The sequence below is a fragment of the Lagopus leucura genome, unplaced genomic scaffold (assembly GCF_019238085.1).
Source record: "Lagopus leucura isolate 7727_CA_CO unplaced genomic scaffold, USGS_WTPT01 Super-Scaffold_1, whole genome shotgun sequence".
NCBI classification, from domain to species: domain Eukaryota; kingdom Metazoa; phylum Chordata; class Aves; order Galliformes; family Phasianidae; genus Lagopus; species Lagopus leucura.
In genome coordinates this window covers 8,438,325-8,463,940 of record NW_024962250.1, presented here as the reverse complement: position 1 = coordinate 8,463,940, position 25,616 = coordinate 8,438,325, and the positions used below count along the sequence as shown (strand labels likewise).

The 25,616-nt window shown below is 38.2% G+C and overlaps 1 protein-coding gene across 1 annotated transcript in view; it reads left to right on the top strand.

The window, feature by feature from the left end:
- The first annotated feature begins 6,531 nt into the window (after positions 1 to 6,531).
- Positions 6,532 to 25,616, top strand: part of LOC122177447 (cytosolic phospholipase A2 epsilon-like) — a 39,042-nt gene continuing 19,957 nt past the window's right edge. Inside the window, exons 1-5 of the mRNA XM_042866834.1 lie at positions 6,532 to 6,629; positions 11,731 to 11,866; positions 12,557 to 12,658; positions 13,009 to 13,095; positions 18,625 to 18,700. Coding sequence (XP_042722768.1) covers positions 6,532 to 6,629; positions 11,731 to 11,866; positions 12,557 to 12,658; positions 13,009 to 13,095; positions 18,625 to 18,700 — 499 coding nt within the window. The remainder of the gene's footprint in view (positions 6,630 to 11,730; positions 11,867 to 12,556; positions 12,659 to 13,008; positions 13,096 to 18,624; positions 18,701 to 25,616) is intronic.

Genomic DNA, 25,616 nt, shown 5'->3' with positions numbered 1-25,616 from the left:
ACATGGTGCTAGTAGCCTTCAAGACTTTAACATGTTAAGCATTTCAAGACAGACCACATTAAAGGCATATTTTATTAACATAACTTGTGCTTTGTGTTTGTGAGGTGGTGGTGAGGGCAGAAGCAGTCTTTGGGCCAGGTCTGTGGCACATTGTAGGCAACTGTTTAGGGAAAGAGAGATGTGCATCATGCAGCATTTCAGGTGCACAAATCACATTCAGGGGCTTTGGGCAGGGACAGAGGCAGAGGAGGCACAGGCCATCAATATCTAACATGAAAGCAAAACAATGATGATGAAGGTCTCCCCTGCCCATCTGCCATACTTCTTTGTATACTTCCTCTCTGGCTCCTTCTGCCAGTTGTGAAAAAGACAGGAGGAGTGTAAACCTGCAGAGATCCCAGGCAGTTCTTGGAAAGCTTGCCATAGCAGGCACATCCTTCCATGTGGCAAGCTGCTGCAGGAGTTATGCCTTCCAGGCTGTAATTCTTCTTGGACTGCCTCTGTACCATGCTCAGCACTGATGTGCACATACAGAACATAATTTGCCAATGTGAGGCTGCCTAACCTAGGCCTCTGTCACTGATCCCTGGGTGAAAGACTTTGAAGAACTTTTTCCTTGTACCCACAGCAAAGATTGTCCAGCACCTTTTGTGTGCCTCCCACTGCCTGATATTCCCTAATGTTAAGATGCTTTATTGTTTTTTCATTGGAAAAACGACAACAACAAAACCAACACAACAACAAAACAAAAAAATTAGCCTCATAAAATGAAAAAAAATGCAAACCTAGTTCATGGATTTGTAGTTATCTGAGTTTGCAAGAATATTTATTTTCAAATATAAAAATAAGCTTACTTTGATTAAGAACATTGTAGCTAACCCCTACTCTAGGATTAGTTAATAAGATAAAACATATATAAAAATATATAAAATAAAATACATATAAAATAATATTAAAAAATCAAATAAGATATTTTATGTTTCTCTAGAACATCCAGCTTCTCAGTTCCCAGTAGATGTTTTCTAGCAGAAACTTCCTAGGACTTCATAGATCTCTGTTTTATTAACCAAAATAATATTGAAAGCAATAATAAAAATAGGGCACATGAGTGATGTTTACAGCATGTGACAAATATCTCAAAGTAAGAAAAGCCTATCAACATACGCATGCACCTTTTCTTCTTTTTAAATTCTGCACTATTTCTAGAAGATTAGTTTGGAAGATGAAAATACAGTTTCTTAGCGGATCACCTATTATGAATTGTCAATGACTTTTCAGCCAGATCAATTTTGAATCCATAAGCATACAAGGGAACAAGTCGACTATGAGTTTAACTGCTTTCCACTCATTATTAAACTATTTGTAATCCATTTTCTCTCTTTTGTCACTTCTGATTAATTTTTAATTGGTGAAGCTTCTCAGTGTGTGACAGTACAGCAGCTACAATTTGCAGCTTGCTAAAAACATCTGTGGCTATATTTCAAATGTACAAATTATTCTGGTTGCAGAATACTGGGTTCACACAGAAAGGTTTTTTGTAGTGGGGAGTGCGTTAGGGCTGGCCTGATTGTCCTGCTTCCACATTTCAAGGCTCACATGCAGGTTTTTGTCTTTACTTTCCAAATGAGAAGATATATATGCAGTATGCTTGGCTGAGTCACATCACTCTGCAGCTTTAAATAGCATCAAAAGTCTGGAAGAGGGAGCTGGATTCAGTATTTCTGTAATGACATATCAGTCAAGGACAAAAGAGCTGTGTGTAGTTCCGTACTCTGAAACACAAGGGAGAAGGAGTGTCAGCAGGTGGGTGAAGTATCATGAAGTGCTGCCTTGTTACTGTAAGGGACCTCCCTGGATAGTCACTTCTATTTTGGTACTGCTGAAAGGCTGTACCGCCAGCAATGTGGTTTGTCCAAGTAAATCCTCAGAAGATATTTTTGTGGGTTTTGGATGTTTCAAGCTCTCAGCTCTTTGATTTGCGCTTGTTCCTCTGGAGTGAAACTCTTCAGTCTTTAGTCAGCACAGGGTCTGTCACCAAGCATTTCATTGCCCTTCAGCAATTTCTTGGAATTTTCTCTGCATAGCACAACAGGTGCACTGAGCCAGTAACGTGCATAGAAGACTTCGAGCTCTTTAAACAAGGGTCATTAGGGCCCACCTCATGTCGACGTGGCTAGAGGAGGCCTTACGCCTTTCACACATGAATCCAAAACAGGAGGCTCAGCAGGGAGCAATAGTAGTTGGCTGCAGTAGATAAGACTGGAAGGCTTCAGGAGAGGTTTGGAAAGACTGAAGCTCTCAAGTTTAAAGGTAAGTGTGGAGAAATAGTCAGGTTGTTTGGATCCTCCTTGTTTGCATTCCTTATTTGCAACTTTGTAATTATAAGTCTTTAGCAAAATTCTGAGGACATTTTTCAAGTTTTGCCACTCAATGAATGGGCATATCAGCTTGCATCTATCCAAACAATTCATTTAATAGCTCTTTAGAGCTTTCCAATTGTTTAGCTCCAGCTATCTCCTACTATGCTGTGGAATAACAAAGTAAAACAGTATATGCGCTAAATCACTTGTCTTATTTCTTCCTGCAGACTAATAAAAGCTGAAAATACCATCAGATCATTTTGTTTTACTTTCCATGCAGTTACGTCAGTGTTAGTCCTCTGGCTGACCAAGGTCTCTCGTGGAGGAAAATGACCCCGCTTCTTTTTAAAGACATCAGGAATGATGAAATCACCATATCTCGTGGAACTATATTCTAATGGGTGATTATCTTCCAACAAAAAGTATACAACTTGTTTTTAGCCTCATTTAGTTTAACCAATTCTTGTTAAATTTTTTTCTAGTAACTTAAAAGCCATTGCATAACCACTGTTATTTTCATTAGGGTTGAGTTTATAAAATGTGTCCAGGTTATATCACAAGCTTTTCATCAAACCAGTAGATTCAGCCTTTAAAGTCCTCACTATAAAAACTCTATTTGTTTTATCCAACCATAGTTTGTACTTGCACTCTTTCCAACTCTTCATTGTCAAATGCACATTCCAGTACCTTTCCACTAACACTACATACTGAGGTGAATATTGCCTTGTTATTCCTATATTCTTACTTACAAATGACTTTCTTGATTATATATATTGAATACAGTTGTCCTTGTTTGCCACTAGAGACTTCTGCTGAGTTATCTTCTATAAGCTGGTGAATTACTGTTTTCCAAACTACAGACTTCCCTTTCATAAGAGGGAGTAAATTGTAGCATGCATTTATAATTCCTTTACTCATAACTTCATACTTTAGTTCATTAGAATTAGCTGTGGTTAATCAGGCCAATTTATCAGGCAGGACACATTGCTCTGTCCGACTGCCTGTACTCAGTACTACTCAGTGCCCTATCAATTTTTGTTCTACTGCAAATCTGATCAGGATTTCAGAATGTCATGCTTATTTCCAAATCACTCATGAAAATGTTGAAAACAGTTTGAGGCTAGTAAACTCATGAAAACTCCTCAGGAAAAAGAAGAAAAATACGTTGATTTTTTTTTTTTCATTGAGAACTAATTCTGAAATCAGCTTACAGATTTTTAGCCTCATTATTACACGTTGCTCTTTTTTTTTTTTTCCATTTTTGCATAAAAATGTCTCATTATCTTTGAGCAAAAATCTACAGATGCCACATAGAACAAAGTCAGTTTCTGCTCACAAAACAAAACTGGTCTTTCACATTTAATGTCTCCCAGAAGGTAGCTCAGAGTTTACCGAAGCTGCTCATTACCTTACAGAGAAACTGGCTAATGCTGATCCCAGAAAGTTTTTCCATGCAGTTGCATTGCATCACCAGTTTACTAAGCATTCACCTTCCTGGTGGAATTCACCTTCCTGGTGGAACACCCTGTAATTGTTTTGACATCCTTTACAATCCTATTGCACACTTGTCACTGCATGAGAGCTCCACTACCCTGGTTTGCAAGATCAATGCACTCATAGGAACTGTTCACTTTGCTTTGGGCAGTACACTGGCATCACCTGCATACCTAAAATAAGGAAATTAGAGAAAAGTTTATGTTCATTTTTCAAATATGATAATTTCATGAAGCTTTAAATAAATACATTTACAGAAGTGAAAAAATATGCACAATTAGGTCTGCCTCTATTAAGATCAGCACCCGGCAGCTTCTCTGTCCTTTTATTTACCAGCTCTGAACTTAAGCTGTTTACCCAATTCTACAGCTACACATCTAGCTCTTACGCAAGCCATGTATGTCCTTACTTTTGCCTTCATGGAAACAGTTTGAGACATTATTTTTACTCCTGTTCACCCCAAGTGTTTTCATACACACACGCACGCACACACATATATGGAATTTGGATGGGCGGGACCTTCTCCTGTCCAGACATCTAATCGTACTAGTTAATAACTATCCTAAGGCTAACTCATTATGCATCTTCAGTCTTTTTTGGGAAAAATAAACTTCTATGTGTGGTGAAGTTTGCAGTGTACAATTGCTTTACATGCTGAAACTCGTATTTCATATAAACATGCATATATTAACATATGTTACATAAAACATACAAAGCATAAATGGAAAGAATGTATGCAACTTGAAACTAGCTCTTGACTTAAAATAGGCATTGCTATTAACTATTTTGGGGATGGTGGTATATTTAGCATGTACAACTGCAATCCTGTTCTTGAGGAATACCAAGAGAACCAAGAGTAGTAATATAATGGTAATGGATTTTCATTTAAAAACATGATGTACAATATTCCACTGGTACCAGAGAAACCAATCTCCTCGCACCCTGCTATATCTCTCTTGTAACTTTTGAAAATTTGCACTACATTCAATTTCTTCCACGTCTCTGCATTTCTCCAGTATCCCAAGACTTAAAATAGATGAACACTAAATGGACAGGAATCTTTCTACATTACGTTTTTAGAACAAACTGGTAAAAATCATCTCTGTTTTATCTTAATTTATATCATTTAATGATCATGTGTCACAAACCAGTTTGTCATATTTGTTAATAGAACTTATGTTTCTTCTTTCTTAGCGCAGAACCGATGTGTTTTATTAGTATTCCTTGGCTGCATTATTAGCAATCATTCTGGTATATGTATGAAGTAATGAGCTTAGATTTTTATTACAAGTTTACTTTTTCCTTGTATACGTTTCCTTTATGTTTACATAGACACACACACTTCTTATTGTCAACTGTGCAGTATTTGTTTTTTCTATACTCTGTAACTTATGATTTACTCTGTGTTTCCTGTGTTCCCATATGCCATGCATTGCTTTGTCACATCCAGCTGCCACTTTCTTATCACTTCTAAAAGATGTTAGGCTTTCAGCCAAAATTGTGAAATTAGGATAGCTCATATCATGCTACTGAGATTTCCTTAACTGCAGCAGGAGTAGTTACTTGTGCCTCTAAGACATCCAATTCACCTGGCCCACCTTTACCCTTCCCACTGATTTGCAGCATGCAGGTGGAATGCTGAGCTTCCAAAGCAATCAATCACACCTGTGTGGTTTTTTTTTTGTCAACAGCTTGTCTAAACTTGCTGTTGTCCTGTATTTGCAGATATGTAAGAAATAATCTGTTTTCCTTTCCCCTTATATCTCTCCAACGTGATCTAATTGAGTAGGTTTCAGGCATTACACCACATAGGGTCAAAATATCAAAAGCACACGAGAGCTTCATGCAATAGCTGTTCAGAGAGACATCCACATGCTTTAGTAACATGTCGCTCCCATACATTTATTACAATGGAGATTCAGCAATGCTTGCCCCTACCAATTTGTCTTTCTTTAATTTGTGTTTTCTTGATCTGAGAGTCATGCTTGTCTTTGATGTTGGTAAGTTTTAGCACAAATTCATTTTGCAATGACAATTTAAGTTAGCATGTAATAGGATGTACTTACATAGTTACCTATCTCAATCTCCTGGAGCATGTTTCTTTCCTTACGCATTTCTCAAACACTTCCCTAAGATGTTGTGCAATTATTTCTTTAAAGACTTTCCAGACTGGAGCTGTTAACATAGTCAGATCTTTGTGATCAGCACTTTTTGTAACTAAGTGGCCACACTAGATTCCTGCAAAGGTTTGTATTTTGTTCAGCAGGAACATGTAGAATGACAGCAGGACTCCTTTGCATATCCACTCCAAATTCTCTCATGTTTGGCTCCACAGCCAATTTTGGAGTCTTTTGGAAGATCCTGAGAAAAGGATTTATTCTATTAACAGCTCTGCGGTATCACACATGTAGCATCACTGAGAGCACATCCCATGGGCAGCTGGCACAAGGCATGAATGATGGATGGCAAAAAATGCAGGTGGAGTGTCCGTGTAACTCCCACCAGAGCCTGAGCATGTTAAATACTGCTTACATCACCTACCAGATGCCCTGGAAAGGATAGCTCTCCATGCTATTGGTCACAACATACTGTATATAGGGCAAGTTACTCTGTCAGGCACTCATCTTCAGATTGCACAATGGGTCACTGTGCTTGAAGTCAACATGGGAATGGAAAAATGGCTTCTGCACATGTGAAGAGATACAGGAGAGAGCTTCTGCAACAGCCAGCCTATTATCCTACAGGAAAGAGGACTGGAAATTTCAGCACTACAAGGTGGGCTGTAGTAAGTACATCATCAAATCCAATGCTTCCTTTTCCTCTTTAGCCTGCAGGTGGGACAGGAAATAAACCAGAGCTTAGCATCCTTGCCTCAACTATGACTTTCCTAATGATCTTATTTTACCATATCTTGTGTTTTCTCCTAGGCTGTGCCTAGGACTGACAGCCAGGGGAGGAGGGAGTTGAGTATTTTATAGCAGAATCTCTTGGCCTTTTTCTCTCCACTTGGTTCCTTAGGAGAGATTTCATTCCTTTGTAGTACTGCATAAGATGTAGGCTCTGATCTCACAGTGCACAGTCCTATCTTCTTCTGAAACATATCAAATTAGGAAAAGGTTTAGAAATTTTACCATACCAAAGCTTAAGCCTTTGCCATGTTGACAAAAGTTATCTCCTGATGTCTCTTAAATACTGCCTACATTGCTCTGGGCTGAGAAAGCTGTTGTGCTAGCTTTTACACTGAGGAAGTAAATGCATTCCTGCTGAGCAATGGCTTTGAGAAAATGCCTGAATTAGTGGCAATCTGTCACTTGCATTGAAAACTGTGATTCAGCCTAGGATTCTCAAACTAGTATCCTCATGGAAAAACATGTTTCTCTCTACATACTCAGCAAATGACACTGATGATCAACAGTTTTATGTATGGACTAGGTCCTTGTAAATGTGCTTTACTTTCTGGAGCTAACTGAAGTGATGGCTGGCAATAAAAAGTTAACAATAGTATGTATTGTCTTCAAGAGGAGGAGACTCAAAGGCATATCCCCACCAATGCTCACTGGCTTTATTTGGATCCTCAGTCAGTGCTGAGCCACTATTAGGATGTTGAGATACAATTAACATAACACAGCTGAAAATGTTTAGAAGCTAGTTATTTCACTGTAAATTGCTTTAGCTGTTCCAATCTCTTTTAAAGAGAGACTGTGGTGACACTGGTAAGGATCAGAATCATACATAGCATATATCTTACAAGAAGACAAGCTAATTTAAGAATTTTCTGTATATGCACAGGTCTCCTACCAGTCAGATATACCAGAGAAGGGATTATTTTTTCCATAACAAAAAACAGATTTTCAAGGATGTTGCAAACCTGATTTTCTACAAGTGTTTATCGAGAATGTTAAGAACTTTTCAATCTATTTATGAAATATTTGTGTGTTGTTTTTTTTTTTTTTTTTTTCTGAGTTTGGGAAAGTTAATAAGATATAAAAATAAATGTCTGTAACCCACATTCATCTAAAGAAGATCATACAGAGCTCTCCTAAAAGGATAATATTCCTAGTGGATGGAAAAATTCCTTTTTCCAGTGATCTAAATTAATTGTCCAAATACTCTCAGGTCATTTCTTTTTATCTCCTTATGAAATCATATTGTGGATAAGTATGTATACATATACTTATGTATTCTTACGGAGATAAATTTATTTTATTAAATAATGGATATATGGGTCACCAGGAGCAATAGTGTGCATTAGGCAGTTTCACAGCTCTGTCAGAACCTGACTGTCATTAATGGTATTTGGCATTGCTACACAGAGGTTTCTGTAATGTCTTGACTTTTGACATGAACTTGAATATTTTTGCTTTTTTTTTTAAGACTGGCCACCATATATTAATAATTTTGTCATGCCTGAAGGTTCATACTGCTAAGAATGGGAGTTGTCCCTTCCTGTATCCTGAGGGAGTAGAAAATGGCTGTTTCTAGTGAAGATAATCATCAAGAGTCAAACAGAAGGACTTTCAGAGAAGCTAGACCTTCCTTTTCTTCTTTGTTCAGAAAGTTTTTTTGGGAAATCTGAGGGGCACAAGAGGGGCTACTGACATTGCTAGGGTATGATACAAAAGAACAAATAGAGATGAGACATAAGGGAAGTGTGTGAGCTGCAGAGGAGCTGGAAAGGATGGGAAAAAGGATGAAGGTTATTGAGAGAATGACTGAGGAAGGTCAAAAGAAAACTAATAGATCTAACAGATCTTTTATTTGCCCTTTTGCCATGGTTTTAATAATATTTGAATAATTAACTCTGATTCAATTCACATCTTTGAGCAGTAATGCTAAAATTGACCTAGCTCAGTCATTGGTTGTAGTTTTAAATTGGGCTGGTAGTCCTAGACACCATCAGACTATTCAGGAAAAAGGAAAAAAATATGTTACAGGAGAAAGCTTCAAATAACAGTTACTTTGAGGCAGAGCAATGCTGGCTGCTCTGCATCTCACAAGTTCACCAGCTGATGAACAGGCCCTTGGGACTGCCATGAGTGTAGCTATCTAAGAGCATGATCCTTCCACTCCTCCAGCTGCACTAAGTCAGTCACCTGACTCCTGGAACTCTGCCTGAAAAGTGGTGAGTGCTTTATCTTTGGGTGGTTTAAGCACTCCTTTCTGTCCTTCCCTTTGTAATTCTACAATTGCTCCAGTCATGTCTCAAGTGGTGATGGAGCAGCTGTCGAACTTCCTCAGACTGCAGTCTGGGTTGCTACAGATAAACAAACTTCACAATCCATTCTCAGTATTTCTGGCCATGAGCTGCTGCTGCACAGCTTGTGCTTAACTAACATCAGAATTGTCTCTGAGATGAGATGGGGACAGTATCTGAGAGGCTGTCCTGTTTGTGGTCACAGGGAGCCTTAGGCTGAAATATGGAAGGCAGTTTGTACTCAAGAAACATAGTGGTTTTGCAGAGGAAGCATTGCTTCTAGCATTTTCTGCTACAATGAGTATCGCCAACCTATTCTTTATTATCAAGTGAATTTATGAAAAGATTTTTCATTTACATGCTAATAGAGCTTTTGCCCAAGGGTGTTTTGCAGCTTCACATTGCAACACTCTGAGTTATGTGTTAACAACACAACCAGAGCTCCTCGGCATCAGATTCCCTCAGCACCAGTAGCTTTGGAAACCTTTAGCTATTCAGAAGTTAGGTGTTATGTACAACTTGAGCAATGAGGCTTCTCCAGTCAAAAGAGAGAGATGTGACCCATGTAGGTGGGTCACTATCTGGAGATGCCTGCTTTATTTTTCATTCAGAGCATAGAAAACCGAGACAATCGGCTCAGATTAGAAGTCTATCTTTAGATGACTGCACTTAGGTGAGGTAGAGCCTATTCTCAGTGTGTGTCCTGTGAGAAGGCCATCTTTGCCTCCAAAGGATTTGTCCTTCATAGTGAAGTTTGAACTTTGAACTAATTTGAGAAATTGAACTAATTTGAGAAATCTTTGAGTCAAAGGCATGTTTGGCTGCATCTGACGTGAGCTTAAAAAACAGGTATTTCATATCGGAAGGCCTGAGTCAGGAAAGAAGAGTTAGTCAACAAGCAACCCTTAGTCACGTTCCTATGGGATGCTGGAGGTTTTTCCCCTTCTCATTTCCTTTTGTCTTAAAAACCAAAGGTGCAATCTGACACACGTAAATGTAAATCAGCTCTCAAGCAAAAGCCTCACCCATTTGCTACCACATATTGCAGAAACAAGACCTGGTCATAATAATCTATGCTGGGCACAATTGAGAAATTTTCACTAACATCGCAGTACCTCCATCCAGATAGTGCAGTTCTGCTGTGCTCTTCAATCAGGAATACAGGTAGGCTGTAGTAGAACAAATAAATACATTTTTTAAAGTGTGCTTTTGTATGCACATTTGTTTTTCTCCAATTCTCCAAATTGTCTCTGGCCATCATTCTTACAGGGGAAAAGTAAGGCAGAAATTTATTTATTTGCTTATTAGAGAGAGGTATGTGCTTGTACTGCACAAAGCTTGAGCCAAAGAGTGGAAGAGGCTTTTGACCACTGCTTTGGAAAGCTTCCATGGAACAGCTTATGACTGTACTTTGTTTATAACTGTAGTTTATCTGGTTTCGATCAAGCAGTTCCCATTCCATTAGAATGTTTCAATATGATGAAGGTGAGAAAGGAAGTTCATAGCAAACCTTTCCCCTGAATGACGTGATTTAAAAAAAAAATAATTAAGAATATATTTAAAATGATTATTTAATAAAAATACATAAACACATATCAAAAGTGGAATGATAAATTGTACCTAAGAAATCAATTTTTGCAACTATGGAATACTGCAAAATATCTATATGGAATATCTTAACTTGTTCTCCTTGTAACACCAGCTTTTCATCTAATTCTTTTGTGCGTATAGGAAGTGAATGCAACGAGACCAATGGAAGTGACTGGGTTTGTGTCTAGTTTCTGTCAGCCAGGTTCTTGTACAACCCTCATTATGACTGTCAGGAATGACTGTGATTTCATCCTTATGCCTGTGTCTAACAGGAAGCATCATGCTTTGTCATCCTATTAATCTCAAATCCTTTCATAAGCTCTAATTTTAATCATTTGGGAGGATTTTCAATACAAATGCATGTATGCCTAATGACGCTTGCATAATGGATTAGAAAATTTAATCACTAAGCTTCCTCGAGGTGTGCTTAACAGATGTAGATCCTCACTAAACATGAGGTAGATAAAATGAAGGAGTCCATTAAGCTCTAGAAATTCTAAAAGTGCTCAGCTGGATGCTGATTTGCTCAGAAATCTGAACATTTATTTCTTTGTTTCAAAAGGAAATGACAATTCTGAACTTTGAATTTTTCTGAATTTTGAAAACAAAAATACAGCAACCAGCTTTACTTAATTGCTTGAGTTTTTTTAAATGTTTCAATGCTTTTCAAGGTGAAATATTTAAATCTCATTTACATTTTCTTAGATGCATTTTGTATTAAGTGTGAAAAGCAGATATAAGAGGCATTTGAAATGGAAATGTGATACATTATGTTTTAGGGATTTAGGCTTATCAAACTTCTCTGTTCTTTCAAAGTGGACTACTATAAGAAACAACCAACCAACCCCCCCTAAAAATATCACACCCAAAAAAAAGGCCCACAAAAAAAATACCATGTTCAGAAATAATGATGCAGTAATGCTCGTTAGTGGAAAAATGTTCCTTCCAAAAAATTCCTAGTATCTTCCTACACACGCAGTTTCTGTGACGATCTTTCCTGTCTCCTCCAGTTCATGTCCTGAGGACTGTGCTGTCCCACACTGTCCTTAAGTGTATATGTTCTCATAACACGTTCTTTCTTGTGTCTTGCAGAGCTCTGTACCTCCCCAGGTCTGCATTTCACCTCAGCTCCAATCCACAGGATCACAGACTGAATCTGTTCCTCCTGGTTAGTTCCTCTCTGCCCTATCCCAGAGGGAATGAGGAACCTCTGTTGGGTAAAGGAGAGGCAAAAGATTGGAACTGTGTAATATGGGAGAGATGTGTGAGGAACAAGGAAGAAAAACAGTGCTTAATTCAAGTGGGTTGAGAGGGCAAGTCTTTCTAGAGGATCTGTCGCTAGATCTTCATCCTGTGCCTTGTAGGTAGTTTGGTAACAGGAATCCACAGCTCACTGGTGATCATTTGTGTAAATCTTTAAAAAACAAGTTGCTATGTGAAATATATTGGCAATCAAAAAGTTCCCTAGCATTTTTTAATCCAAAGAGATTGCTGCCTTTGGTGGACTCCTCTCCCACCATGACACTTATGAAAGAGGTGATGCATAGAATTTGTCTGGGGCTTTGCATGAAGACAGTAGGCAGATGTGTCTCTTAGGATGGTATTGTAATCACTTTTAGATTATTACTGTAAGGTGTTCTCTCACATGCCACAAGGTCATCATCAATCAGATTAATGCTTTTAGTACAAGTTTGCAGGCCCCCAGGTAAAAATGCCTTGGTCTTATCAGGCTCTGTTCAGTCACAAGAACTGCAGATATATGTTCGCACCTTACAACAGACTTACTCTTAGGACAAGTAATGTGGGTTGGGAAATTTTCCTGCTTCAGAAATCGTGGAGGGGTGGAGCTCTGACTCAAGGTAATAAAACACCTGTTCAGCAACTTCTGACACTCTTCAAGACTGTAAATATGTTTCAGAAGACACTGGCAACTGTGGAACCTAATATTAGGGTGCCATTTGCAGCACCCATTTTCAATGCAGCAGTGATCTCGATGGCATCAACATCTGCCTTATCTCAGGTAAGTGGAAAACAGAATGAAGCTGGCAGGTGACTCTGAGAGTTTGATTCAGATTTGTCCCCAGAATAGAGACAGCTCAAGTCCACCCAAATCCATAGGTTATAAATCTTCAAGAAAACAAGATATTCTTCCTTGGATATTTGCAGCTGTGTGGAGTTAATAGCTTTCCATACAGAGCAGAAACAGCTGCCACTTTCCTGGCACGTTCCTCCTTTCCAAAGGTGATGCAAACAATGAGGCAGCACAAATTGCCCATTACACATTGCAATTCAACACTGAGAAGCTGAAAGAAGAGGGAAAAAACTGATCTTTGCTCTCTTTTTCATCCTTTGTCCTCCTTCTCTCAACAGCATCCCAGCAGCAAATCAAGCCCATTGCAAAATGAAGGACAAAAATGGATGGTGCAGGACACAGAGCAGAGCTATGTTGATGCTGAGGTACCAACCAGAACAAACAAATTATGTGTGGGACAAAACCACACATGAGAAGGTCATGACCTTCTTTTTTCCTTTATTGTCTTCTGAGTTTTATATGCTTACTTAGAAAAAGACATTTCATAGGAGAAAACTTTCTTTACGTGAAACATCTGTATTCCTTTGTTGGTTTTCTTTTTCTTTTTTCATTCTGTTATTTTATCCATTTATACAAAGTTTTTAAAGTTTTTATTCCTTACTGAAATTTCTTACGGGAAATGTACTTAATTTGCTGTTAAAACAGGACTGAGTTTGGCTTCTTTTAATGCTGTCCATCTCTATTTATTTTAATAGAGTTTTAGATCTGAATGAATGGAGAATGTTGCCTGTGTCAGCAAGTCAGAATGTAGCTGATGGTGATAGGCTTGGGCTCGTTTTGTACACTGTACATGCTGCAACAAAAGGAGAACATCTCTAGCAATCTTAGATAGGCCAGTGACAAGAGTTGTATTCGCACTGAACATAGGCCAGTTGTATCAGTGATGATTTTCCTCCCTTTGTTTGATTAGCTTGTAGCTGGCTGTATTTTTGCCAAGTTGTTCCAAAGTAAAACAGGATGGTTCCAAACAAAATGCTAGCTTTTGTTTGATGATATCATAAGTGGAGTGTGATTCAATGCCTGCAGCTCGTAGGAAACCTGTATATTTAATTCTTGTTTGTGTGATCAGAACTCCAGATCAATAAAAAACTATAAGCATTGCTTTGTTTTTCTTCAGGTGTATCATAAAAAGATTGAAGCCTCTCTTGCTAGTAGCATTTTGACATTTCCTATAGGTGGAAATAAGAGTATAAAAATGGTGTCTAACTATCACTATGGTGTCAAATTCAACATAAATGACAATGTAGCATGAACAGAACTGAATTGTTGAGACTTTCTGTGTATTTACGTATATTAAAGCTCAGAAAGGGAATGCTCTAAAGCAGGAAAAGTATCTATTGAGCAGTGCAATGGCCCAATAGTGGTAGCATTTCTTTAGTGGCTAACTGTATTTATACTGATGTTGTTTTTTGGTTTAAAAGGCTCCTGGCTAAAGGCATCCAACCCTATTTTAGCACTAATGTAATTATACATGTGTATAAAGATTGTTAGAATTCAGCACATTTCTGAATCTATGTAAAGCAATGTTAAAATGAAATTGCATGGCCATAAGCCCCTGCATATAGGGGTCATGGGGGTTCCTTTCTAATGCTTTAATTCATAGTCCTCGTCATAGTTTCTTATCAAATCCATCAAAAGTTTTCTTTTGCACTCCAAAAGTGTTTAACAAGAGAGGTGTTCTCAAGTCACCCTATTTGTCTTCTGGCTCTTGAACATGTCTTCTCTCCTCTGTAATAAAGCTCGGCAGAAAATTGGCATTAAAGGCTTGTGTGAGCTGCCCAATTTCTGCTTCTTAAGTATTGGGTTTCCTAGGCAGCTTTCAGTCATTCCCTTGATCTTTGTAACCCATAGTTTTCCATCTAGGAGAGGAAGATGACAATAAGTAGAAAGCTATTACAAAGGGCAACATACTTTTCTTAATGTTAATGCTCAAATATTTGCCTAATTATTTGCTTTATTTTGAGAGGACTTTGTCTAACTGTGTGATGAATTGAATATATAATGGACTGGGATTAGAAAATCATGCCCATGGGCTGCTGTATGGAGGTTTGCTGTGTCACCTATCTAAAGTGCAAAGTCAAAAATTCCCACTGCTAAATTATCTGGAAAAAGTATCAACTTTATAAACCTGCCCCTTCAGCTTTTAAAATGGATGAGAACAACTAGAGTATAACTCTTTGCCTGTTTCTGGGAGTCCTGAGTTGTCAGTTTGCCTTCTAGCACCTTAGTCATGAATACAGGAAAGATGAAACATGCTGAAAAGGTCATAAATAAGTATGAGTAAGCCAGTCCATAATAACAGCAAATCTAGTAAATTTATCGCTATGATCTGTTAGTGAATTGTCTTTCTCATACATCTACAGTGTAATTCATTCAAAAAATGCAACAATTAAATGACAAATTACCAGATTAAAAAAACTTAGTTGTTGGCTCATCTTCTGTAAATGCACTGAAAATTTAAAGAATAATGCAGGCAAACATAATCTCAGCTCAAGTATTAGCAGTGAACAGGGAGCATGACCAAGATATTCTGCCAGACATTAAATCATAAATCAAAAAGAATTAGGAGAATATTCATCACTTTTTAACTTATGTGATACTCATAAAGTGGTGTGCATCCCTTCATGTTTGCTACAAAACTATAAAAGTAATATGACATTATTTTCAAGACCCCCATTGTCTATCCATTTGAAAAAAACCTTACCTCTATAGGTAGCAATAAGTCTTTAAGGAAGGCTGCTCCATCTGCCCATCACCATCTCTTTGCAAGGATGGGTTCAAAGATTTAGTGTACGCAGATTTATCTTTATTAGAGAAGACTGCAAGAGGATTTGCCCATCTGTGACTGTGGATACTCAGACTTTGGTTAACACTTTCTTCAGCCTACGTATCAGGAATATTCTTGGCTTAATATGAAATGTTGTACAGAAGATGGCTGTTTATGATAATTAGTCACCCATGGATAGTTGATTACATTACGAATTCCCTGAATGAATCTTTTTTTTTTCTCTTTTAATTTAATACAAATGATCCTCATCAGTAGTAACACACTTCTCATGTAGTTTGTTGGCATTGCTGTTGCATTATCACAATGAACTGATGACTAGAGGGAAAAGTGGATCAGTTGCGTGATTTCCATTGAAGTATCAGGATCTTGAGCTTCAGTTATAAAATGTTTTGCTCTTGGAGTTTTCTGGAGCAGCATTTCTGTCTAGCATTTGGCCAACAGAAAAGTATTATGTGGAGTAATTTTTCATTAACTTTCATCTATAAGGAAGATAAGACCCCTTTCATTTGTCTCAGATTTATTTAGTAATTTATAGCTTAACAGTTAGCAGTTCTCTCCAGAGATATTGGTGTTTTTAAAATTATGATGATGATGAAGATCACTGAATATTGCTCTCTCTTCCTTTAATGCCCTGAGGAGAGGAGTGAAGATGTGCTCTAGAACTGCTATTTCTTCTGTTCTTGCTTTTCCATGAAAGACACTGATTTGAGAGATATGGACCTGAGTGTTACACATAGAACAGACTGAGAGCTGTGAAAATGCTTTTCTTACTGGTAGAAATATAGAATATAAATACTAAGGCTTTCATTATTCCTTCAAATTTAAAGTAATCATTGTTCTATGGGACAGGCTAGAACAGGAAGGGATTTTGTTTATCTAGTGAATAGACTCAAAGAGCAAGGCTCAAATTAAGGAAAACTCAATCATCATCTTTCCATCCACTTGACTTGTCCTCCATGTCCTCTACCACCAGCATAATTGATTGCTTCTTCCAGGTTCATGTCACTAGCTCTTTCATCTTGTTAATTCCTTGGATTTCTTTTTTCTACCTGCTTCTTGAGGTCTTTGTTCCATTGATTGTATTTTGGGTATGCTCTGACTGACAAAACCTGTGCATTGCTGTCTCATAGGACTGAGATTTCTCAGCCAATACAGCAGAATTTTCTGTGATGAGGATCACCTGACTCCTGTAAACTGTATTTCCAAGCACAGCTCATTGGCTTTTCTCTTATGCAGCACCAATCAAGAGCTCTCCTCCCAGGGAACAGCTCCATATGAAATAAGATGTTTAAACACTTGCATAATCTATGACACTATCTAATCTATGTAGATCTGACTGTTCTTCAACGAAATACCATATAAGTTTTATTGTTTTGTTTTCTTCTTAATATAATCCTCCCATGTGCTGGCTCTCTTATCAGTCTATCTTCATTTGTATTCACAATGCAAGGTCCCTGCGAGGCATTCTTCATGTATCCTCTATTCTGCTCCACTGCAGTGGCACTCAGGAATGAGCGTATGACTGGTGCTTGATGTAGATGTGTCTTTGCACAGCTCACACTAGTTTTTGTTACTGTACTCTTAACAAATCCTAGTAGTGTACGTGCACCTCTAACAGCATTTGAAAACACAGGCTCTAGAATGCTGATTGAAGTACTGGTGCCACAAGTTTTCACTAGAGAAATTATTTCCTTTCACTCGTTCCTTCATTTCTCCTGAAATATATTTGCTGTCGTTTTGGGTTTTTTTAATTTGAAGACTATTTTTGAGAAAGATATGGACCAGACAAACCCAATTAGTCAGTGGGTTTCTTTAAAAACAAAGCAGGTTTAGGTAAGATGTCACAGGTTTTCCATGCTGATGACAAAGGATGGCAAAGGAGTGGTCTGCCGTAGTGGTGGAGGCAGCCGTGTGGAGCTGGCACAACACAGATTCCAATAATACTGAGATCTTACCTCCCTGCTTTAAAACAAACCGTCCTATAAAGTGACAAGTTGGTAATTTTCTATGTAGTTTTAGTATAAATCCATCCAGAAGCTAAGTAAGCGCACTTGCATCTTCTACTTCTTGTAGCCTGTTACAGAAAATGTGTTTGTTCAGAGCTTCATTTCCTTCTTGTTGCTGTGAGCGTGCTGATTCTGCACCTCAGCAAAAAGTATTAGAATTTTTAAAAGTCAGCTTACTGAAAACCTTCTGAAATCCTGCTTTCTGGCTATAAGCATAAGCTCATGGGCAAAGTCTTATGGTTATTTTAGGCACTGGCTAGCGTTTGTATAATATTCATCAAATTATCAAGATTTTTTTTTAAATCATGCTTGCCATTTCATAGAATAACTTTGTAGCTTGACAATTGCTGTGCTTTTTTTTTCATTATTATTATTTTTTTTTTTTTAAATGACATTCGTGTCCCTTATATAGAAACAATTTGGGAGATTAAGCTGAATTTTATCATGATGAATTCTTCATGGTCCCATGCTTTACACACTTCAGCTGATGTACTGTCTAGTACCACTGATTTCTTATACCTTGACCTTCTTAGCAGTCTTTGCCTTTAATCACAGTAGCAGTAGTCAATGAGTTTTCTCTTATTTCACTTTGTACTTTCTCCCTGTTGTTTTAATCAAGGTTTATCAGAAAATAGATAACAATTATTTCATCATCTTCTACCAACACTCCTCCATTTTTACTTTAGATAATCTTTTCAAACTTCTAGTCATTAACTTTCATTAATTCATTAGCTCCCTGTTCTTATTGGTTTTTTTTTGAAGTGACTTTACTAAGAATTACTCATCTGTTTGCCTTCCTCAATGACCTAAACTCCTCCTTGAAATCTGTCTAAGGGTAATTTACCCTCTACCTCTACTTTCCCATCCATCATTTTCTTCTACACTTTCTGTATGGATGCTTAGGTGATTGCAGACCAGTGACTGGTGAAGAAAGTGTACTTTCTTACCTACTGTATTGTTGTTATAATTACAATTTTAAGAGATGGCTTCAGCGGAATCTGGATTCTTTCAGTGTTTGATTGTCATTACAATACATATACCCAAATTTTAAAGCTCATCTCCTTTGTTAATTTTTTTTTTTTTTTTTTTTTTTTTCCCAGCAGGAAGAAATATCAGCTTACTCTCTGCTCACTGTAAGAATCATAAAGATGACAAATGCTCATCAGGCAGACTTCTGTAAGTATCAGATTTTTCTTACTGACATTATACAGTTCTAAAATTACTGGATTCCCACTAGCACTAGCCACTATGCAAATGCAAAACACAGAAGTCATACATGCTAAGAATACATATTAAATCCAAATTACCTTATAGTATATCTGTTTCCAATATCAGGTGTTTCTTCTTTTTTTTTTTTTTTTTTTTTTTTTTGTTTTTGCTTTGTTTGTTTGTTTAAATAAATAAATAAATTTGGCAACAGGTCAATAGTGCCAGTTTGGGTATGAGTAAAACTAGGTTGCTCCAAAAGTAATGCCTCCTATTTATTTCCTTGGAAACTGCAACAGATTTAAAGGGCACAATAACATTATTTGATAGAGCAGGTTCTCAGCTACCGTACACTATTTTTCAACATAGTCACTACTATTAGATGAACACCACCAAAAATGAACAAGAGCCTGCATGTTGCGTTCATAAAAATCTGCCCAGGCTGGGATGACAGCTGTGCATGCACATCTAGAACGTGGCTTGTCTTTCACATCACTGGCACCACTGCTGAAATGCACCACCCACTGTCTCTCTGTGCTCATGTCCATTGTTTGGTTTCCACAAATGTTCAGCAAGCATCAATGAATATCAGTGGTGCCATTTTTTTTCTGCATGGAGGGATTCAGTGACACGCCTTTGCTTCATACACTCTTCCATGTCAGACAGTATTTTATCAGACTGCCCCTCTGCTGTCATCTGTTCACTGCAGTGGACTACGGGCAGGAAGGTTCAGCCTCTACTGCTGTACCACCAACAATTGCCTCTGAAGTCCTGAGCCAACATAATAAAATAGGAGGCATTGCTTTCAAAGCAGCCCTCGTACATCACTTTCCTGGTGCGTTGACTATTTCAGAGATGTGAAAACTTCTTGACACCTTTTGTAATACATAGGTGTTTGTATCACATATCAATAAGAAATATGTAGAATACAGGGCTGAAATCCTTACTCTGTCACTCTTAACTGCTTGTTGGGATTCCTTACAGCACATATCAGAAGTTCAGTGGAGCTGTATAATTTGCATGTCCTGAGCATCATAACATCAGCCATATTGTTATGGATGTTTCTGACTCTGGTCACACACTGAAAGTTGTATAACAGGGGACCATAGTATGTAGTATGCATGTTACGGCTTACATGCAAAGTGTTCTGAAAAGGTGTGGTATTTACCTGGCACTCACCCTTAGTGGCTGCTCCATTTCCACAATATTTTTTTTCTGCATAATTTTCTTCTGACATTTCTGTGTGTGCCTCATGAACCTGGCAGGTTGCTAATAACCGCAGCCTTGTGTATCAGTTTATTATACTTTTCTTTCTTATCATGCTGTGCCTTTTCTTTGTTTCTGGGGGAGTTGTGCTGAGGTTCACTGATACCACAGCCTCTCCACTGCCCAGTGTCTCATATAATGTTACCTCACTCTTCTGTATTCCTGATTTTTAACCTTTTTTTTTTTTTTTTTTCCACAATCCGTAAGTGTAAAATGTAATTTACAATCATGTTTGCACAGAGCAAGGTCTATTCTTTGTCTTTGGTACTCCAAAATATGTTAGTTTCAGCGCACTTAGCAAAGCTGGTACAATCCAGGACTAAGGGTCCTCCTGCCCAGGAGACAGATCATCAGACAGACTTTGAGGATGGCTAAGGAGTATGTGGGGTGCCTTCTTGTTTTTCTCCAAGTGCTATTTGACTTCCACTGGATAATTCAGAGATGGCAACACTTTAATCACAAATATTCCCACTTGTTTTTAATTTTGTCTTCAATGGAAAAGTATTCTCAAAGTCTTATCACCATCTCTGTATATTTCACTGACTTCGGAGTTTTAAGAACACAGATATCACAGTCGTCAATTATCCATCCTAATGGAGAGAAATATTTGGTTCACGTGGTCTGTAATACTGAATTGCAGAGATTAGAAAAAATATCAGAGGATAGTAAAGAAGGTCAGTGCTGTTTCACAGCTATGAAACAGCATGACCTTACCACCATTCCTTTGAAGTGCTGTTTTAATTTCTTTTAGTATCACCTTTGATCTAGAATGGAAATGGAATGATAAGAATCATGATTCACCAAGTTATGCAAAAGGATTGCATGAAATAAGATGACAGTATTCTCTCAGAAAATAGTTAAATGTTGTGACCTCATCCTCCATCTTCCAGCAGGATTTCACAAAAAATCCTGTGGAGTGAGATGCAGACATTTAGGAAATTCCTAATTTTCCTAACACCAAAACATACATCACTTGAGTAGGGATCAAGATGTGCGGGCTCTGTTTTTAGCTCAACTTATGGACTTCCTATGTACGTGTAGGCAGATCACCTGAGCACTCTGTAGCTCTGCTTACCTCAGAACTTGTATTTAAAAAAAAAAATGTTCTCCCAGATATTTTGTCCATCTTCTCTATTTAGGTTATGTGCACCTTTTGAAAGGCATGACCTATTACTATGTGTAGAGGGATCCTCATTTAAGATGCAAGACAAATCCTGGAAACAATGAGAAGCATCTCCAGATTCTTTTGTAAATGACTGGCAAACAAGGGTTAGGGCCAGTAGCTGAAGAAAAGGAACTTTTTCTGTCAGAAATTTCCCTGCTACTCTTGTGGCTTTGTGTGCATTCTTTAAGCAAATTGAAGTACAGTAAGCCATTTGCAGTTGAACACTGAAGGCAGAACAATATCAAAAAGTCCTTTGTTGAGTGAGCAGCAGCAATCTGCCTATGCTCACAAAGAAGTTGGAGTCTCCCAGGGAAAACTATATACAATATAATCCCAATTCCTTGTCATTCATTGGGTCACATTCATTTGGATGTGATGCCAATGTTTTTTTGACTTAATGTTTCATTTTTTAAGTATTTGAAGCATCAGAAAACTAAAATAGCTACATATACTATTGTGTGCTGATGAGAATTAGAAAACGACATAGTTAATCTCAGCTCATCTTAGCAATATGATCTTTTTCCCTGGAAAATGGAGCAGCTGGTACAGGTGCCATTAGGTTTGAGATATCAATGGAAGGCTGACAATTTTTGTGATTGTCATTGCCAAATACCAAATCAAAGAACAAGGATCTACTTTCCAACCAAGTGCTGCAGGTTATAGGACTTGCTTTTTCTGCCAGCATGCTGGCTTCCTTTCTAACTACATATGGTTATCAGTCTGCTCAAGTTTCTGTTCACCTCTGCTTAGATAAAGCATGTTCACTTTCCTTGATTTTCTCTCAATTCATTGCAAGTGTCATGCCAGGCCATTAGAGCTCTTATAATTTTCTTTGACTTGCCAAATCCTTGCTTCAGGGAATGCAACTTCCTATGTACTTCCACTGAGGTTCCTCACTACTGCATATACCAACTTGATCCTATGTTGTTTTTAAATGTGCATCTTGAGACCCGTGGGATGTGTGGGAGGGAGTCTTGTCTTATCTTGAGAGGTAGTGCTACACCTTCGCCCGTAGGTAGCAAATGTTGATGGATCTGAGCAACCATTGTACCTGTTTACAAACAGAGACAAAATTAAAGCAGAAAAAAAACACCTCGCTCCTCCTCGATGGGCCAATTAACCCTTTTAATACACCTGGTGTCACTCCACCACTTTTGTGGGCTCCTCAGCACTTAGGTAATTCTCAGCTCTGACTTTTGCTTCATACTTCACACGATGGTTTCTGGCTTGTCTCATCATGCAGATGCTCTTGACAGACCAGAGCTAATTAGTTTTCACTGTTCCTAGCTGACCCTTTTGTCAATTCATATAATGGGTTTGATTCAACTGCAGATTTCAGTCACTCCCTGATCTCACTGTGGGCGTTAGAGAGGTGCTAAGGTAAGAAAACTAAGATTTATCCTGTAGGTGCTCGTTTTCATTAGCAGGTTCTAATATTCCTATCAGTTGCACTGGGGAGATGATAGGCAGTTCAGGAAACAATACTGATGAAGCTTGTGGGATCTTACAGCCAAGTATCTGCTTTGCATTACCTCCTCAGCCCAAAAGATGCAGACAGTCTTGAGTAAAAGAGTGACTTAACTTTTTCTGTTATTTGTGTGTTCACTTGCTCCTTTTCATCTGGAGTTGTGCAGGGCAGAGTGGAAACTTCAGGGACTGTGAAGGCACATGTGCCACAGGCTTTCATAAATCTCACTGACTGACAGGAGGAATATCTGACCAGGACAGGCTGGTGGAGAAAACAGTGCATTAGCTCCTTTTCTCATTTCTAACACCCCCTGCAATGATTGCATTTGCCAGAAGGATAAGGAGAGGAGCACAGTAGCTCAGGTTCTCAATATTCTTATTTCTTTCCTTAAACAAGCCAGTTACTAAATGACCATGCAGAGCTGCACCATAGTTAGCACTTACTCCTTTTATGGTAGTCCCTACAACACACAACTGGCGTTACCCCACTCTTGTGGTCAAGCAAGTAATCAGTGAGGGGCTCTGCATGGTCTGACACATCTGAAGCTTCAGCATTAAAAAAGAGAAGAGCTGTTGTGCTGCAAGTGAAAGATGACCTCTCCCAGGTTTCTGGGTAATGCTAATGACATTATTTATTATGTGAAAAGGTGAAAACCTCATGGACTCCACTGGATCTCACATAATCCTAAGGAAAGATGTCTCTGTGTTGGATGGCTCTTTGATGTTATACTGTTGTAGATACTGAGTAATACAGTACATCAAGAGTTGATCTTTGCTGCTGAAGAACATATGTAGGCAAGTTAACGCAGAAAAGGTGAAGAGAGCAGATGGGAAGTCTGGCCTAATGTAATCAGCCCCATTAGTGCTGGCTTGCTGCAATGCTGAATTTGAGCTGTGTCGCCTAATAAGAAGTTACTTGATGTTTTCTTCCCAGCAACAGCATCTTCTTTGCTGGGTGTTGTCCTACAAGTTACAGAGGCTATGGCTAGAGCGGTCCCCATGATATGGCTATTAGAGGTAGGCCAAAGTAAAGTCTTGGAAGATTGAAACATGGGTGTGATATCAGATGTATTTTTGAACTGTACAAATTGGGTGCATGTGGAAGCTGGAACAGACTGTGGTTTTGTTAAATGTTTCTGGAGCTGGAAGTGAATCTGAGTTTTGCTTCAAATATGTACTGGAAGCTTTTTAAGCTGGAAGCATTCAGAACAATTATGCTTCTCTGTTTGGTCTTATGTTTGCTTTAGGATCTTCTGTTCATTTTTCACCTTTGCATGAAGGGAGACCTTTGAATCTTTTAAAAGAAAATCTCATAGCTTTTTAGTTCTCATTGGTTTAAACAGCTACACAGGTTGTAGGGCTCGTTCACATGGGGACCCTGTCCTTTCCTTGTAAAAGACATCTCTGATAACACAGTAAGGTCTTTGAGACTTCGTCATTTCCACAAGCAATCTGCAAAGAGTAACACTGCATTTATAGATGAGATTAAAGGGGAGAGTTCAGTTCAAATCAGTTTTTAGGCAGATAACATTTGGAGGTAACTTCATAATGCTGTATTACGTTGGTGAAGGAAAACAACCCTGGAGACATCATCTGAAGACTGAGGAATAAGAGCAGCCCTTCTCCTCCTTTTAGGTGAAGTGAGGTAAACTCAGATTCAAGGGAAACCTGTCTGTGCAGGCAGAGAGGAATTCACTAGGAGAAAATTATGTGTGTGTGTGTGTGTGTGTGTATATAAAAGTCTATATATTTGGCATTATGAAGTGCTGTAACAGGATAGATGGGATTTTATAGTTTATGTTAATTGTTCTTAAAAGACTGGTTTTTCTCATATGGTTTGTTTTTCAGCGATGTCGTTTTTTTTTTCTGAGAGACATAACTGACTGTGGCATGTGATTGTTAATTTTAGAAACATGCCAAAGGACTGTACTTTCATGGTGCAGCAAACAGTTGTTAATGGTTATGAATATCTGGTTTAAGTTCTGAATGTTTGCCCCATTTTTAGCTTGAGGACAGAGATGAGAAATAGTCCAACACAAAAGGAACAGTTCACAAAGTTGAAAATGGGATTAGGAAATAAATGACACCTAGTAGTGACATACAAGAAGACCATGAACTCAGATGTCTTAGTGTCTCCATAGAGTTACATTATATTATCAGGGAATGAGGTTGCCACATGTGCTGTGATGTAAGAGCCATGCATGGCATGAAATTGCTAATGATGCCCAGCAATACAGAGTTGCGTTAAAAGTAGAGCATGAAGAAAAAACAAATATAATTTCTTTTATTAGCTCCCAGGTAATAGTGAATGAACTAGAAGATTTTTGCTAGCTCTTCCTTACTTTTTTTTTTTCCAGGGATAAGAGGGATCAAAGAAACTGGTTAATCATTTCAAGTTCTCCCACATAATAGGGTACAACAATCTTCATCAGACATCCTGCTATCCTGTTATTTTTATTGGTCTCCCTGTTTGCATATCAAGTTGACTTCATATGAATTAATGACACTTCTACAGGAATATATAACATCAGTGTCACAGCATGAGGAATAGCTGATCCTGTATGTCAAGGAGAACATAGGAAATAGCAGGAATTTGATGGGAAACAACCCATCTTCCTATCAGTAGAGATTGTATACAAGCTGTGGCACAAACATATGTGGCATGGTTTATTTCTCCACCGGAAGAGGATACGCTTTGTCCTAATGGCCCCACCTCACCTCATCTTCAAGGTCAAAATCTCTTACTAACAATTATACATAATTTGTCTGTGATTAGCTAGGCTTGACATCATACCCAGAATTAGAGTGGCTGAGGGAGGAAGGTTCCTTCAGACATCAAGTCAAATCTTCTGATCAAAGCAGGATCAGCTGGATCAGGCTTTTCAGAGTGATGTTCAGATGACTTTGAAAGTCTCCACGAATGGAGACTCAACAATCTCTCTGGCCATCTTGTTTTGGTGTTTGACTACTCTCACAGTTATCGTTTCA